We start from the raw sequence: 18048 nt of genomic DNA on the forward strand, positions 1-18048 counted from the left end.
TTTTAATGTACAATTATTGGAGGAACGTCAGATCACAATGCCGCGATTTTCTGACCAAGAATCTGCAGAAATCTAAAGAGGAATTGTAAAGCGGAATGCCCCTTCTCTGCGTTCTGCGCCCATTTACCTGCGCACCTCTGTTCTGTGCGGGGGCACATATGGTGGCCGCAAGGTGCCTATGTTCCCACCAATTTCCCAGCTATTTGTGGCTATTGTCCCTAATTAAACTTCCCCAATAATGTAAAATGTATTATTGCTGGTCCCTGTAACACCATAGCAGTTACACTGTCAGAACAGAGTTGGGTACGAAATGTCGACGTTAATTTTGTTGACGTTCATCATGTAGACAATGATGAAATGTCGACATGTTAAAAACACATTTTGTCCTGGAGGCCTAGCAGTGACGTACCTGCTCCTGACGGCCGCAGCAGCTCCAGCAGTGACCGGCAATCATGTGACTGTGACTTCCAGGTCAGACCTCCGATTCTCCAGTGTTCCGGTAATTATTTCTCCGTTATAACAAACGCTACCCTAACCCTCCCTCTAGTGCCTAATCCTGAATCCTCCCACAGCCTAACCATCCCGTCGGCAGCCTAACCATAATGTCGAAATTCTGACAATGCATGTATTTCATCTGTCGACGTTTCATCTGCCGACCAGTTGCCTGTCGACATGGTTACTGTCAGCGTTTTGACTACGTCCCGTCACAATGCCGCATGCATGATTGGTCATATCGCTCATTGCCATTACTAGTCTACAGCTATTACTACGCAACATGTTTGTTTATTTCTGAGTAGCGTTGAAGTTTCTAACCCCACTAGCAAATCTGTTGAGTTACTACCCCCACCGAGGATTATATGTTCCTGCTCATTGGCTTTGATTGCTGCTTAATGACAGATATACAGTCTGCATGCTGCTAGCTGCCGTGACTCTTTCGTTTTAAAATTGGCTTTTTCTGCTCTGAGCAGAAGTCCCTTTCCTGTGGCATCACAGCACGCCTGTAAGCAGCTCGGTTAGCTCCATATTTCTGCCTCCGATTTGTCGGTGACGTTATGTCACAAAATTTTAAGAACCTTTTTTTGTCTTTGTGTTTTCCTCTTTGTAAATAACTGATCTTGTTCTGTAATACACATCTCTTGTTCAATGAACAGGGTTAATTATCTTTCCTCACAAAATCTCTAGCACCTAATTAACACCTTCCTTGCTAAATTTGTTTAAAATCTTGCAGACCTCTCCTTCCCCCCACAGCCTGTGTGTGTGAGAAACCCGAGACTCTTGGCTTTCTCCATCTGTCTGCGTTGACCACTAAAACTGTATTATGTTTTTGGGTGTGTCTGTATTTTTTGTTTTAACAACTTGGTTTGGTTTGGACTACAAAAATTTTAGTTTCCATTGTTATGTGTGTTTGGCCAATAGTATGAAACCAATAGTGCACATGACTGATCTATTTGGTGCTCAGAATGTAATTCTTATTATTACCTTAGTTTTATTTAACTCCAATATGTTACACAGTGCTGTTTATGTATTACTGTTGAGCCATAACATTGAACCACTGACAGGTGAAGCGAATTACATTGATTATCTTGTTACAACGGTACCTGTATTAAACAATAAGAGGCTAGAGGTGGGTGCCCATCTCTAACAACCCCTAGCCTCTTTTTGTTTAATATAGTCTAACTTGGTTGGATTAGGGCTGCACCCCCATAAATTGAACATTACTGGTTGCTAATTACTATGGGGCCTTATCCATGACCATAACTCGTCATATATTGGTGCAGATACTCTTTCTCTACAATGGTACCTGTCAAGGGGTGGGATATATTAGGCAGCAAGTGAACAGTCAGTGCTTTAAGTGGAAGCAGGAAATGTGGGCCAGTGTAAGGCTCTGAGCCGCTTTGACAAGGGCCAAATAGTGATGTAGATGACTGGGTCAGAGAATCTCCAAAATGGCAGGTCTTGTGGGGTGTTCCCAGTATGCAGTGGTCAGTACCTACCAAACGTGGTCCATGGAAGGAAAACCGGAGTACCTGCGTTAGGGCCATGGGCGCCCAAGGCTCATTGGTGCATGGCTCAAGGTATTGACTTGTCCTCCAAATTCCCCAGACCTCAATACAATCGAGCATTTGTGGGATGTGCTGAAAAAGAAGTCCGAGCCTTGGACTTGAAGGATCTGCTGATAACATATTGGTGCCAGATAACACGATGGGTTGGGTACGGGATGCCGGCACTAGGGACCCCAGTGGTCAGAGTCCCGACAGGGTTTGGATACCGACACTTGCCGGTAAGTATCCCAACCCTACCCCTAAACCTAACCTGCCCTCCCCACAGCCTAAACCTAACTCCCCTCCCCTCGCAACCTAAATCTAACTCTCCTCCCCTAGTGCCTAACACCTAACCCTCCCCCTAACCCTGCTACTTACCGCCTGGAAGCTGGCACCAGAATTCTCATTGGTGTCGGGTTCCGGCGCCGGCATTCTGAGTGCCTGCATCCTGACAGCCAGGATTTAAACTACATCCCAACAGAACACCTTCAGAGGCCTTGTGGAGTCCATAACGCCATAAGAGAGAGAGAGATGTGTGTATTTAAATTTTATCATAGTTTTCTTCATGTTCCAGTTGCGGATCAGTGGGATTTAACTATGTAACTAAATGAGTCCGAATGCTAATGTGTGATTAGTTATTGGTATACTACACTTGTGTCAGTAAATCACCCGTATTGTCACTGTTTCATATACATAAACTCAAGCCAAAGAAACTTGATGCTTTACATTGGAAATTCACTCCAGTCTATGATGACAGACTACTGTCCGTGAACTCTACAGTAGATGTGAAGCCACAGCGCCATCTGCTGGCAAGTTGGCCACAGGTCAGCCCTCTAGAGTGTCTTTCAAGTAGATATGAATATTGCAACGAAACCACTTGCAAAGCATGTTTCACAGTGTAAGAGAACATTTTGTAGAAATGCAAAGTGTCAGTGATACAATCTTTTTGAGTTCTGCTTTTGCTTTACTATTCTACTGAGATAGCCGTTCTGCACTGTAATTGTATATTTGCATTTCACTTTATATTTTATAAATAGAGCTGGGACAATATAAGCCATTTAATTCTGCTGTGTGTTTTACTCTGAGTAGGGCTGGGAACAGTTAGGGTCACATTCCACCAGGGCAATGTGCGAAATTGAGTGACCAGATCGTGAATAAGGCGATAGATAGATAGACAGACAGATAGATAGATAGATAGACAGACAGATAGACAGACAGACAGATAGACAGACAGACAGATAGACAGACAGACAGATAGATAGACAGATAGATAGATAGACAGATAGATAGATAGACAGATAGATAGACAGATAGATAGACAGATAGATAGACAGATAGATAGACAGATAGATAGACAGATAGATATATATATTACACTATATACTTTTATATTTTATTTACCTATATTATTTAAAGTGTACCTTACAGTGATTACTATTGAGCCTGTTGATTCTCAAGCAGCTGGTGACAATGATTTGTGCCTCAGTGATGTCACCAGTTTCTAGTGAATTGATGGTCAGCATTCCAATAAATATTTGGCTCGGCCAGCAAAATGGCTGCCCCCGCTATGTGACGGTGACATTGCCGAAAGCCTAATATTTGGCAACATTATTTTATTCCCTTTTCCTGCGAGACCCTCTCACACATCATATATATTGGGTATAGGAAGTCCATTATTTTGCAGGCAGGGAAGGAATTTGACACATTCTGTCATCACCAGTCATGCCCTCCAAACATTTATTATATAAATGAAAGAATCTCAAAGCTGCAGGATAAACAGGCAACTTCCTCCCTTCATACATCAGTTTGTTTAGTGATGGCTAATTAATCCTTTAAGTAGTTGACAGTCTTCCCCCAAGTGTTGAAAGTCTGATTGTCTTATTAATTCAGTGTAAACACTTTATGTTCTTTCTGAAGTAGAAATGTGACGGATTAAATGTGAAATATAATCTATTTATCAGCTGGGATTTTTGTTCACTACAGACTATAGTCTGTACCCGAGATTACAATCACGGTGGCGCAATAATTAGCTGGCTGCCTTACAGAACTGAGGTCTTGAGTTTGATTCCCATCAGGGACCTAGTATTTTTATTATTATTTGTTCTTTATTATTATTATTATTATTATTATCCATTATTTATATGGCGCCACAAGTGTTCTGCAGTGCCTTACATAGTACATAGAACTAATAGGTGAACAAGAAACAAGTAACTTACAGTACATTACAGTGCAGGACAAGGACATGATTTATATACATTGCTGCAATAGCGATTAAAGAACTCACAATAAGCAGCCGGAAGTTGGCAGTCATGTGTTAGGTGCCCTAATGGGGAGTAAAGAGTAGAAGAAAATGTAAAGAGAAGCACATGAGGGAAGAGGTCCCTGCTCAGGAGAGCTTACATTCTAACGGGGAGAGGCAGACAGACAAGTGTGACACAGAAGGGGAAGATAGGAAGGAAAGAGCATGAGGTGGGTTAGGATGAGTGCTGAATATTGCGCAATAAGGGTTCCACAGCACCTTCTGTAAGCATACACCGTGCAAACAAAACAAAAACAATTGCAAAAGGCTTACCATACTAAACATTGCAGAACACGTGATACAAGCTACTTTATATAAACATTGTTTCGTATGAAGTCACAGTACCCACAGAGGTAGAGCTGCCTGTTGAGCCTGAAGGTTTGGTGCCTATGTGAGCAGGGGAGGACCCCAAAAGGAAAGAGGGCCCTGCTTTTGATAGCTTACAGTCTGGAGGGGAGGGCTATATATGTGGAGTTTGTCTGTTCTCCATGTGATTGAGTGGGTATTCCAGTTTTCTTCCACAATACAAAAACATAGAGGTAGGTTAGTTGGTTTCTGGCAAAAGAAAATTACACTGGTGTATATATGTGTGTACATGCGGTAGGCAATATAGATTGTAAGCTCCACTGGGGCAAGGACCAATGTGAATTATTAAATGTTCTCTGTAAAGCCCTGCGGAATATGTGTGCGCTATATAGATGACTGTTAATAAATAATATTTTGTTTTTATAGGTGCAGACTAAGCAAAAAAAGGAGTTGCAAGGTTACAAGCGCTAAACCCATCCATTACCAAAGTATACACTATTGGAATTTGATTAAAAAAAAAGTAATCGCCATTGTGAACCAGATGGGCACACATTAATAATAAAATAATAAAGTAGCGAAAAAGTAAAATTACTAAATGATTGTCCACTGTAGAAAAAATGGGGTTTATAAACGCAATCTGTGAAATATAATAAAATATAAATGGGAAGCCGTGAGACCTCCTAAGCATGATTTAGTGTAAAATGTGAGAATGAGAAATGATGCACAATGTAAGATAAAGCATTAATATGAGCAGCTGTAAAGCAAAATATTATTAAAATATTATTTCCACAAACCATTCTATCGGTATATACAATATAGAGGGTAAGGTTTATGTAACTGGGGCACAGCAGATTTATTACAGACCTGTGATCCCAGATCCAGTAATCTACAGCTTACGTTAAACTATGAATTCCATAAAACACGTCCAACTTCTCCTTTTTTTTTTTTTGTAACGAGTAAGTCATTAACTGCTCAGGACGCCCAATTTAAGCGTAGTTAATGAGATGTCCCAATGGCAGATTTCAAATCATTGGAGCAGATCAGTATCCAGGAAATTGAAATAATGGTTCTAGATAATAGGTTCTTGGTCAATAGGGTTTTTTTGAAGTTCTCAACCAAAGCCAAGTTTAATACAAGTTGTAAGGCTACATTTACGAAGCTGAAAATTTAAATCAGCACTCATATTAAGTGTAAACCCCGGCTTTCTTTATACTTAATGTGAGTGCCACTTAAATTTTCACCTGAAACCAGCAGAGAAGTGACAGCTTATAAAAGTATATCGGATAAATTGCTAAAAAAAAATAAAATAAAAATAATATTAAAAATGTTTCATATATTAAAAATGACCCTGAGCATTGTACTAATGTCTCAGGGACTGGTTCCCTTGTGCTTGAATATTGTTCTTTAGATTGATTGTGTATTATTTAACGTAGGCTGACCGTTCTCAAATTGAGCTCTGTGGGGAAGCTATGAGCTGCACTTCTATGTTCTAGTATAAAAAATCTTTTGCTGCTCTGGAAAGAACGTTAACAAAGTCAGGAAGAGGCGCAGAGTGGTCTCCAGCAGTCCCCTCCAGCAGCCGGTCACTGAGCTATTCTACGCTATAATAACAGAGTACCCTTGTGCCGCCTTAGCAAGATCAACCAAAGTACAATACAAAGTTGGAGCAAGGATAAAAAAAAAAAAAAGTTGCATTGCGATTTAGAGGCCAGCATTGAAGTGGTTAAGCCTGTGCATAATCTCATGTAACCCAATCTCATCTTTGCAGACCTGCTGTTCTCCCCATAACAAGGGAGGTAAGGACAGGGATAGATGTCTTGCCGAGCACTAGGCAGCAGCTGTGTTAGCCTGGCAGCAAATGGCTGAGGGATTTCCTAGTGTAAAATATTCCACACAAAGCGGGGATATCTCCGTTCTTTTTCTTGACCCAGCAACTGCTTCTATTTAACCTTCTGTTAGATATCGGACACTTAACATTCAAATATTTCACGTTTCCTATGGAATAACATCCTTGGGCTTCTCTTTCATTCTATGAACCATTTTTTTTTTGACTAATGAATATTGGTTTTGTGAAAACATAATTAATATACTCTCACTTTGCGGAGCAACATAAAAATATCCCTTTGTCTAGCCCTGTTGTACTCTGAAGGAGGATGGAAAGGCTGAATTCCAGGGCCCTGCAACAGGAGAAGGGTTAAGTCGTGTAAATAAAACAGAGGCCTTTAAGGATAAGGACACACATTTAAAGTGGTGCTGTCAACACAAACATAGTACGGCTTATTGACACATAAACTACATGCATGTTCTTGCTGCAGAGCTGCTGCACTCTTTAGGTATCTCTCTTCCTTTGGTGACCAGCGGAATTCTATGCAAATGAGTGTAGAGCACATTCTAACACTGTCCTATTGTCCCGGAAGAGTAAGGATGTTGGTTACTCCATGGGTAGATTTTAGATACGGAATGGAGATGTAGTTTAAAAAAAATAAAATAAAAATATTGTGTGATTTATAAAGTGAATGTGGTTTTACATGAGGATAATAGTCCTATTTTATTTAAACACGTTGGTCCAGATGTTGGTGCACATGTAAAGCTGCAACTAGCGCAGGTTGGCACCAGTTTACTTCATATACACTCAAACCCATTTTTGTAACCATTCTGCACTCACTATTACGCTTCGATTAGAACTTAAAAATCCTTTTTTTAATATTGTAGGAACAACTCTAGGGTATATTTTCTAACGTGAGAGTTTTTAGAAGTGGAAATGTTGCCCATAGCAACCAATCAGATTCTACTTAACATTTAACTAGCACCTTCTAGAAGGTGATAGCTAGAATCCGATTGGTTGCTATGGGCAACATCTCCACTTCTAAAACTTCACTGTAGTAAATTTACCCCTCAGTCTTGTATAGCAGCAAGAAAATAATATAAAAATAGCTTAGATGTGCACACAAAAATAATATATGGACCAGCTAAGAAGAGAGCACCTCTCCGGGTCAGCAGTGTGTCCTCCGTCTAGTAATGATCACTGTGTATCTGCACCTGCCCATGACTAGCAACCAAAGATACAGCTTTCACCAGCATGTAAGCATCTTTGTGCCGATTGGCATCTGTCCGTAATTGTACGCAGGCCTGCCAAGAGCCGTGGCGGGCCCCGGTAATAGGGGGCATGGCCTAATCGCGGGAGGCGTGGCCACGCCCCCTTGCCGAGAAAAAAAAAAGATTTTGTGCGGGGAGGGGGGGGCTCTCTGAGCCCCCTCAGCCCGGCGCAAAGCCCCACTGGCTTTGCGCCGGGCTGAGGGGGCTCAGAGCGCCCCCCCTCCCCAGCGTGAAATCTTTTTTTTTTCAGTGTGATCGCTCCCCCGCACAGGCATAGTAGACTGCTGTGGCTGCTACTCAGTAGCCACGAGCAGTCTCCAACTGCAGCTCAGCACACGCTGTGTGCTGGTCTGCTGTGAGGGGGGGGGAGTGGCGCCGGACCCGGGCCTCTCAGGAAGCCCGGGCCCGGGTAATCTGTACCCGCTCCCCCCCTCTCGGCGCCCCTTATTGTACATACGCGTCTTTACTGTATTCCGCCCTCCCAAATCACTGATGAGTGTAAGTGCCGGAATCGCGCACAGCTGCGTAGCCACTTGTGTCTGCTGCTTTTCTGACATGTGCAAGAAAACGTTCCTTGTCCTTCCTGGGGACCCTGCTCCTTCCAGTATGTAACTACCAGTCTGTTTTTTGCTCAATACCTCCATATAAATCACGGCGCTGTTTCTGTCTCCGCCAGCGCTATCTCTACTTCTATATTCACACAAGTCACCAGGCTGCCGCTGACTGGGAATGGCTGCAAATCCCTGCCTCCTCTCAGCACCATTGCAGATCACTGCATACTGTTCTTCTGATGAAAATAGGGAAGGTGAGGGGGGGTATACACAGATAAAATGGTGAGGAAGATAGATACCAAAAGATGCTGTAGAACTAGCCAAAGTTTAGCAACATAACATTAAAGGCATTAGACATGATCCCACCACCCCTCCCCTGGATAGCTTTGCTCACTTTGCCTATAGGAACTTTACCTAGTGTTTGCTGCCGTGCAAATATTTACACTACTACATGGTAATAATCACCCTCCCCCCTCCTCGTCTCTCTAGTTCTCTCTCTTGCTCTTCCTCTCTCCCTCCTAAGGGACTATTTTGGCTGGATGAGTAGAGGTCTTGGTCCCTTGGATGGCAATGTCTAGACATGCTGTGGTTTTAGGTTTGTTGTGATCTAATTCAGTTTCTGCATTTTGCATTGTTTAATTCTGATCTATGTTCTTCCTTCCCTTTACCACCCCATCTCCCTCTCCTTACTGCTTTACCTCCATGCTCCTAGTCCCCTTCTGTCTCCTCCTTTCTATATAAACATCAACATTTTTGGTTATTTAAAAAAAAAAAAAAAAAAATCTATGAAATGCAAAACACAACACAAATGCATAAACAATCCATAGTTTCTCTGTAGTTTGGTTTAGTTGTGTAGCGTGTATTATTTGGAGCTATAGTTTATGGTGTGTGTGTGTCAGGCATATCCAATATCTAGTTGCAGCTTGACTGCACGTCTTCTCAGAGTATTCCTTTCACGGGGAGCTACCCCTGAACCTTATGTCTCCCGTCTGTTCCTCTGTGTCTACACATTGGCTCCCTTTCCATCCTTTGAGATGTATGATCGTTATATGACTTGTACGATTTGCACTTTTTCTGAATCGTATAATTACACCAGCTCTAAGAACTCACACACATATTGGCGTCGCAAAACGTTGTCATGTGACTTGTACGTTCATGGGTCTTTGACTTGTAAGTTTTTTGGTTTATCCTGTGCCTGCCTGGCGCTGCGGAATTTTACGGTGCGTTATAATTCGGCTTTGATGATCATTTCTATAATCTCTTCTGGACAAAGTTTGAAATAACCTATGTTTTGTTTTTCTTTCTTTCTTGCAGCAATGGCGTCCTATCTTTTCATTATCAAGTCTGAGTTACCAGCCGCTGTATCCGGGTTCTTGTCTGGTGACCACAGCGGGTAAGCGTCAGCCTTTCCAGGACACTAATAACATGTCGCTCTGAATCGTAGGGATTTGTTTCTTCCTTTGCATATGTTCTTCGCCCAATCCAGAAAATCCTGTGTCCTCCAGGTATTTCATCCATGCGAAATCTGCATTTCCTAACCTTGTTTTATCCAGCCGGCATCTATATTGTTGTTGGCTTGTGGTATAAAATCAACTTTTTGTTGATTTTTGTGCAGGGTAAGTTGACATCATTTAACTGCCTTGTATTTTTATTACATAATCTTCCCTCCCACTAACAGGCCTGCTTAGGACACAGACCAAAACTATTGTTTTTGTTAATTGTCACATTACAGGTTGAGTCTCCCATATCCAAATATTCCGAAATACAGAATAATTTTGCCCTGACTGAGATAATGAAACCTTTGATTATTGATGGTTCAATGTACACAAACTTTGTCTAAGGCACAAATTGTTAAAGATATTGTATAAAATTACCTTCAGGCTGTGTGTATAAGGTATATATGAAACATAAATGAATTTCATTTCTGTAAACAAACTTTACTTTCTGTGTATATATTTGGGTCTCATTCCCAAGATATTCATTATGATATGCAATTGTTCCAAAATACAGAATATTCCGTTATCCAAAATACCTCTGGTCCCAAGCATTTTGGATATGAGAGACTCAACCTGTATAGAATTTTTCCATTATAATAGGAATAGATTTAGTGTACTTTTGTTAAGAAAAAAAAGCCTGTCGGAAAATGAATGTTGTGGTATAAAGCGGGAGCGATTGTAGTCTATCTAACGATAAGGACAATCGCGGACCATTGTTTTTCCTTTCGGTGTACGACCGATGTCTCAGATGTTCTCGCTGTTCTAAGTAAGCGGCTGGTGTGAGACACCGGAGATGGCATTATCTGCGCACATGATGGCGACTGAGTCATTCGCATATTTTCGCACGTCCACTTCATACGGAATCACAGCAGCGTAGGGCATTGCACCCATCTCTGAGTCAGGCCCATAAGAAGGGAAAAGTCTGTAGGGTAGCCCAGCCGCCTCTCTGATGGGCACCCAGTCTTGTCTATGGACATTTCTAAGAACAGGTGTAAAGTAAAATAAATAATGTTACCCATAGCAACCAATCAGCTATTATCTTTTTTCACTAGTGTGATTTTTGGAAATGAAAAGAAACTTCTGATTGGTTGCTAATGTTACTAATACATACATCCCAACCGTCCCGATTTTGGCGGGATTGTCCAGATGTTTGGACACTGTCCCGCGGTCCCAGTCGTGGGCCGGAGTGTGGTTGGGAGGGGGGGTTTTGGAGACTCTCACACACTGCTCTGCTTAGCTAAGCAGCAGTGAATAGATGCCATATTACTTCACAGACACGTCCACTTAAATCCACGACTCTTGCGTGCGAAATAAATTTTCATCTCCCTGCGCTAACCATCGGGACGCTCGTGCAGACTTACAACATCGCCCACCGGTGTGCGCCATCCGACACTGAATTAGGCCCATAATGTACTAAGCCCAATGTAATGCCTCATATTATACCACACAGAAGCCCAAGTCCACATTTGCCCCCACACTGGTGATGTAGCTATGTGAGGGAGGGGGGGGCGCCTGGGCGACTGCCCTGCCACCCTGTTGTTAATCCGGCACTGCTTGTGTTATATAAAAGCAATTGTATTACATGCCAAGTTTAGTTTAAATTGCTTGCGATGGGCCGTGTTTGAAGCACTTTACATGTTGCACCACAGGAAGGCCGAATGCGTCTCTCCAGCTTGCATGGAACCGCAGGGCAATTTGCAGTGGAGCAGGATGGGGTGCACAAACTGTACTCTACCTAATTGTGAATTACGTACTCTTTCTTGATTTGTGTTTGTATCCAATAACCTGCAAATGAAGTGATGCAAACCTATGTGTATGCTTTCTCAGGGCCTGGTACCTTGATGGTAGATTGCTATTAATAATGACATCTGTATGCATTGTGCTTCCACTGGCGATGCTTACCAGAATAGGTAAGGAACAAAGAGAGAACAAAAACCTTTTTAAATCCCTGTTATTGGGGTGGCAAAGTAAAGGGGCCTTAGTGGAAGTTAAAGGGACCTTTTTATTTGGGATATTTTAATTTGCTTCAGCCAGGGGGCCTGGCTTGTTAAGCCATTACTTGGGTTGCAGTAGTGTGTTGTCTGTTATACAAAAATAAAATCTTTACAGGAGAACATTAAAGGGCAGCTCTTACTTAAAGTATTCCATTAGTGGTAAAGCCCGTCCTAATTCGGTCCTACAAAACGACATGAATGATCTGTGACAGGCACTGTTATTCTGTGTTATTCTGAGCTTTAAGCTCCAGGTACCAAGCACTGTAAAATAAAATATACCAGAAATGTAAACCCTTAACTTTGCATTAAGATCAGGTTCCATATAAATAGCTTTTTATTTCACTGTTATTTTACAGGCTTTCTTGGCTACACAAGTAGTTTGTCATTTTTCTTTATGGTCTACTTTGCTATTGTGGTAAGTTCTTAAAATAACTATTTCGGGGGGCTTAAGTGGCCAAAATGACTTTTACTCCTTTTTCACTTTTTTTAGTTTTAATGGGTCCTTGCTGAACGGAACGTCCTGTGTTTTAAGTCACGGTGGTTACAGGAGAGAAATATTGTGCACAAATGAATTTTCATAATCCACTTTTAGGAAGTCTTTAGAGTTTAATATACCCTTAGAGAACAAATATTATTTTATACCTTGTATAAATATAAAGAGAAAGTTCTAACTTGGTCTACACCCAAGTCTTTCACCTTTTTAATGTAAGTGGTGCAGCACCCAGTTGTCTAGTAGACTTCTATGCACTATTGCGTCCAGAACTTCAAAATCTGTAAAATTGTATTTGTGTCCACAATATTGTCAAAGTTGTGGCTTTACATGTTTTTACCAATGCATTTACCTTTTTATATATGTTACCAAACCCAACTTTTTCTACTACTGTCAAGTAAATGTCCGAAGTGTTGGTTTAGTGTAGACCCCTCAGGTCCTGACTGGGAGGTGGTGGTCCTTCCTCTCCTGTGCTTTCTTTTTGAATACTTCGCTACCACACCTTTGTCTTCATGCTTGGATAACATTTTTAAGATTTCAAGAATTACTAAGAAATCATTTTTTGTTTCTCTACAAGAGTCATGCACAGCAGCCAGGTCCAGGTGACGGCTACTGCTCCATTTTTTTTCTCAGTTGGCCAGGCTTGGTGTATGTAGGCGACAGATTACACCTAATTAGGGATAATAGATAGTATAATACCTCTGTATTATAAGACACTGAGACAATGGTGTCTGCATCAGCTTCCTGCGGCCTAAATTCATGCTATTACTGCGGACAATGTACATAGGATGGTAGAGAGATCATTTGCTCTAATGCTGGCCATACACTAGCACGATTTCGGGCCGATTGCCCGATTTTAGACGCGTCGTACAATGAATTATGTCAAAATCGTGTAGTATTTAGGTAGGTTACGATCCGATGCACGCTCCCGCTTCTCTTAAAACGTATCGTATGATCAGATGTGCAGCCCATATTATCTATCGTAATCGTATGCAGATCGTGCCGTGTATTTGTGCATGCGATGCATCGTACATCCGACCGGCGTCATTTGAGTTACAATTTGAAGAAGTTTGTGTTCTTTCAATGGCCTTCCATCCTAAACTGCAGATCGATCGTATCGTGAGATTATATGTACATCGTGTGTCAATCATGCGGCCGGGACTGCCAGGGAGATACCGGGGAGTTCAAGGGAAATGGTAAGATGAATCTCATCTTATGCTGGTCGTACTAGTCTATGGCCGGCATTACACTGTTACTTCCCTGGTGATTATCGATGAGAGAAGAATTAGTCTTGGTGTGGCTGCAAATGTAGGATCTAAATATTTTTTTCACTTTTAGGGCCGTATTCAATTAGACTCGAAAAGCCGAGATCTGTAGAAAAGTATCGCCGATCTCTGCTTTTCGCGTGACGGAAACTTCTCTCCGTATTCACTTCTAGACGCTTTTCGCGTACGCGGAAAGTCAATGCAATGTAATAGGCTAATAAGATTCGCCTCTGAATAGCAGGAGAAAAAAAGTGCGCATATTTATTTTGGGGGTGCAAAGGTGGGGAAACCACTCAGAACCCTTGGGACAGCCCCCCCAAAGGGCAACTGTGTCAAAAAAAATCCCCCCAAAAAACTTAAGAACACCCCAAAAAAGTAATTTTATTTTGGGGGGTGAAAAAGTTAAAAGTGGGGGGGACAAGCATAAAAACTAGCGAAATAGACTTCTTGGGGGTCTGCAAGGATGGGTCAGGTGTTTTTAAGATTGCAGGTGTGTTTTTCAAATTTTTTTTTTTTAAACATCACTTTAGAGACATAAAATATGCTAGCACCCCTTTTCATGTACCCCAAATTTGCCTGGATTACTTATTTTCACCAAAAAATACTGCTTAATGCCATTCTTCACCACTTGTGCGAGGACGCTAATAAGAAGCTACTGACCCCAAATAGCTTTATTAGGGCTTTTCGGGCACATCTACACTGATCCCCAATGTTACTGCATCTCTTTGGGGGGTTCACGCTGATTTCCCCATTTCTGACACCACTTTCCGCCTCTTCTGACTTCGCCGCCTGCCGTTTTTCCGTGGTTTAGAATTGAATATGGCGAAAAGCAGGGGCGCGCACAATAAGTTTCTGCGTCCAAAACACGCTATGTCGGCGGAAAGTCGGGCAGGTGAAACTTTATAGCGGACGTGAAACTAATTGAATACGGGCCTTTGTCAGAAATGGAGATGGCTATATTTATGTATCCTAATACTACAGCAGTGATATACAGTACAGACCCAGGTCTCTAATGCGCCCTGGCCGGCCCCTTCTCCCCGCACATGTGACTCTATGATGCCACAAAGTGGGGGCGCTCTCCAGGCTGCAAGGTGCCATTCCAGGCACCTGGCAAGCCAAATACAAGGGACATCAATGGCGCCGCAACTCGGCCTTGCGCCCTGAGCGGCTGCACTGCTCGCACACCCCTAATTACGGTTGTGGTGAAATATACAGAAATCCACAAGATCTTCTCAACGGGTACATAGAAGGAGATTACAGCCATAGACCATGACATGGTATGGTACATATATTGCACAAGATGCCCGTGCACTGGACTCTCAGACTGTATGGGTACAGATGTGTTCAGGGTACATGAGCTATTTATTTTTTTTTACTAGAGAAATGTTCCGGCATAAGATCTTTTTAACCCTGAGCTTATTTATTGTGCATTGTCCACTTTTTATCTTCTGGTTTTTATTTCTCTAAAATACAATCTTATCTATCTCTATGTAATCTCTCTCTAATCTTATTACAAATACTGTACATCTAATCTAAAAATCTCTTTCTTTATATGTATTCCTCCATCTCTGTCTGTGTACAGTGATTGATGCTATCTCATTCTAACTGCTCAGCTGTACATTTGCAGAGCGGGTTCCATTCAGAATGTCGACATGGTCAAAATGACGACACCCAACAAACGACTGTACATTTTTGTGATATTGTTAAGGTTAGGCTAAAGGAAAAGCAAACAACTGTATGTCAACATTCTGGTGTCGACATGGCAATTGGCAACATTATGAAAATGCAGACATTTTTCCATGTCGACATTTTGACTGTCGACAGTCAGAACCTGTTAAAATTTTCACTGTCGACATTCTGCATGACGACTTTTCATACCGCACCCCGCGGAGCTGCCCCCAGTAACTTGCACTAGTATTTATACTACTGTTTCCATCACTAACTAGATCCCTCATCTGTTTTCTGTTTCCAGATTGTGATAAAAAAATGGTCCATTCCTTGCCCGCTGCCGCTGAATCACACGCTGACATACATGGAGGTAACCGCGTTTACTATGGACTTGGGAACTGCAGAATGAAATGCTGGTGAAATTAATCTATTAACATGTTCCAAATCCATTGTCAATATAGTATAGTAAATTGATTCATATTGTAATACTACAAATTGGATCCAATGCCAAAAAAGGTAGAAATAAAGTGCTGTGGATGGTTATTAAATTTGAAAGTGCAGCGGTTTCACTTTTTATTATTGGCTCTATGCATTACCAGGGTAGTCTCATCTCTGTCATTGTGGTGGGAATGCTCACTACCCAGAGACAGATAAAACGGGTATGAACATATGAACACTGGGGTAATGTGGGGAAGTTGGGGGTGGGGTAAGAGATAGGGTCTATGTGCTAAAGTTACGTACGCTGGGCATTAGGTTATTATGCTTATTATCAGGCTGTATAAAGTGTTATGTTGGTTAGGGCACAAGCTGTGCATTGTTGGCATTGGTGTGCTACAAATAGTTGTATGATATTACAGTTACATGTTTTTAATTTTTTTTTATCACTGTTGTACTTATTTCATTTGTTCCCATAGTTTGTTTAATACATTGGATCTATCACTTGCACACTGTGTAGGCATCCAGTTTGCGAGCCCATCACTACCTCATTAATATAAGTCAGGGCCTCCTAAAGATCATTTTGGCAATGCCTCAGTGATGTTACTCGGTCCTAGGAAAATTGATACGCATCATATGGGTTGGACCAACAAAATGCCGTCGTTGTGTATCACAACCTGCTGCAGGATGTGCCATAATATATATTACAGTCACCTCTATCTGGAGAACTTGAAAACTACTGTACATGAAAGGAATGATACAAAGAACAGAGCGAGTATTAGGGCAGAAGGTCTCTGGATGGATGCCCCTTTTCACAATTTCTTAATGGTGGGATGGGGAACCTTTTTTCTGCCAAGGTCCATTTTGATATATATAATATTATTTGCGGGCCTGGTGCAGGTCACTCCCCTCCATGTGTCACATGGGGCGGGGCCACAATCGCCGGTGATTACAGCAATGCTCGGAGCATTTCATAGTCAAAAATGTAATCCTTTTATTCTTTTTATTTCCTTCAGATTTCCAATAGTTCTGAATGTAAAGCAAAACTTTTTGAATTTTCAAAAGAGGTGAGTTTTTAGAAGAGTTGTGTAAAATGCTATTTTGTCATATCAACAATGTGGAAAATCTTCTTTTTTGCTCTTTTTTTCATTTACTCCTAATGATCTTTTGTTTTGCAAAGAATTTATATGTGTTAAAGCCGCTGGTTACTTCCACGCATCTAGATATTCTGGCTAGTGACGCCAAACCGGAAGATGTTTTTAATATCTTTACTTACAAATTGCTGGTTACTGTGTATAACCTATTACTGTGTATAGAATTTTGTTATTGGATCTTTCTTAGCAAAGTAGTGTTTTGTTTTGTTTTTGTTTGTTTTGTTTTGTTTTTTTGTCCAAAGAGTGCTAGACAACTGAATGTGTTTATTTTTAATATACAGCACTTGAGTTAACTTTCCGGTCTGTAACATTGATGCAGTAGGTTGCCCAGTAAAGACATTGGTGGATGTGGAAAAATAATCAGTGTATCTCCCACTAATAGATCATTTTAAGAGGTCCTTGGCATAACGATGATGTACTGATATGGAATCACATGGCTGAGAGACCCTCTGATCTTCTGAACTTCAAAAGCTGGCACCATCCTAGAGGGATAATAGGTCCCAAGGGAGGCTAGGGTTTCACCAAGGTTGACCAATGGTTTGGCGTAATATATTGGGGACATTTAAAAATGTAATCCGAGGATGCTTGTTCTTGTCAAGCTTGATTTAACCATGGTCATTTTATAGCCGTATCGGCTTACAAACACAACAGAGTGAAGTGTCTCTCCTAGGTTATTGTATGGGATTTAGCTACCTGTGCATGGCAACTGCTAAGATCACATCACATCAAGATAGGTTGAGTGTGAAATTGCTTGTTTTCTTTCCCTCTGTTGGTTGTGTTCACGCTATTTTGTTGTCTTAAACGCTTATTGTTAAAGTAGCCGTTTGCCCAGGCACAGGAATTGTGTTCGCTCTTCCAGTCATTTTTATTCTTGGTTTAATGTCTCAGAATACAGTGTTCAAAACACAAGTCCACTGAATGTCCATTGTAATTAGTGTTAAAATAATCTGTCCAAAAAAAATTACACAAAGGAATGTTAAAAATCTCAATTTTAAACCGTTTAGGTTCTGTTGGATTTGTCGAAAAGCAAAATTTACATAAATGTTATAAAGCTGATCTATGATCTTTGGTGAATTGCCAGTCATATTGTGCAGGGTATGCTGGGAGTTCAACAGTAGCTCGAGCACCATATGTTTGTGGGTTTCCTATGTGGGAAAAAGAAACAGCAATTCTTTCTTTCTCACCAACAATCACCTTGAATATTATAATTCCTACGTAGGAAGCTGCACAGTTCTTGATAAAGTTACCTCAC

The 18048-nt window shown here is 41.4% G+C and overlaps 1 protein-coding gene across 2 annotated transcripts in view; it reads left to right on the plus strand.

The window, feature by feature from the left end:
- The window catches only part of SLC38A6 (solute carrier family 38 member 6), a 66146-nt gene that overhangs the window by 39207 nt on the left and 8891 nt on the right, over positions 1 to 18048 (plus strand). For both annotated transcript variants that reach the window (XM_088473734.1, XM_088473735.1), the window contains exons 6-10: positions 9609 to 9687; positions 11618 to 11700; positions 12141 to 12199; positions 15512 to 15577; positions 16659 to 16709. In XM_088473734.1, coding sequence (XP_088329860.1) covers positions 9609 to 9687; positions 11618 to 11700; positions 12141 to 12199; positions 15512 to 15577; positions 16659 to 16709 — 338 coding nt within the window. The remainder of the gene's footprint in view (positions 1 to 9608; positions 9688 to 11617; positions 11701 to 12140; positions 12200 to 15511; positions 15578 to 16658; positions 16710 to 18048) is intronic.

This window comes from Taudactylus pleione, unplaced genomic scaffold, assembly GCF_031769625.1.
Source record: "Taudactylus pleione unplaced genomic scaffold, aTauple2 ptg000139l, whole genome shotgun sequence".
NCBI classification, from domain to species: Eukaryota; Metazoa; Chordata; class Amphibia; order Anura; family Myobatrachidae; genus Taudactylus; species Taudactylus pleione.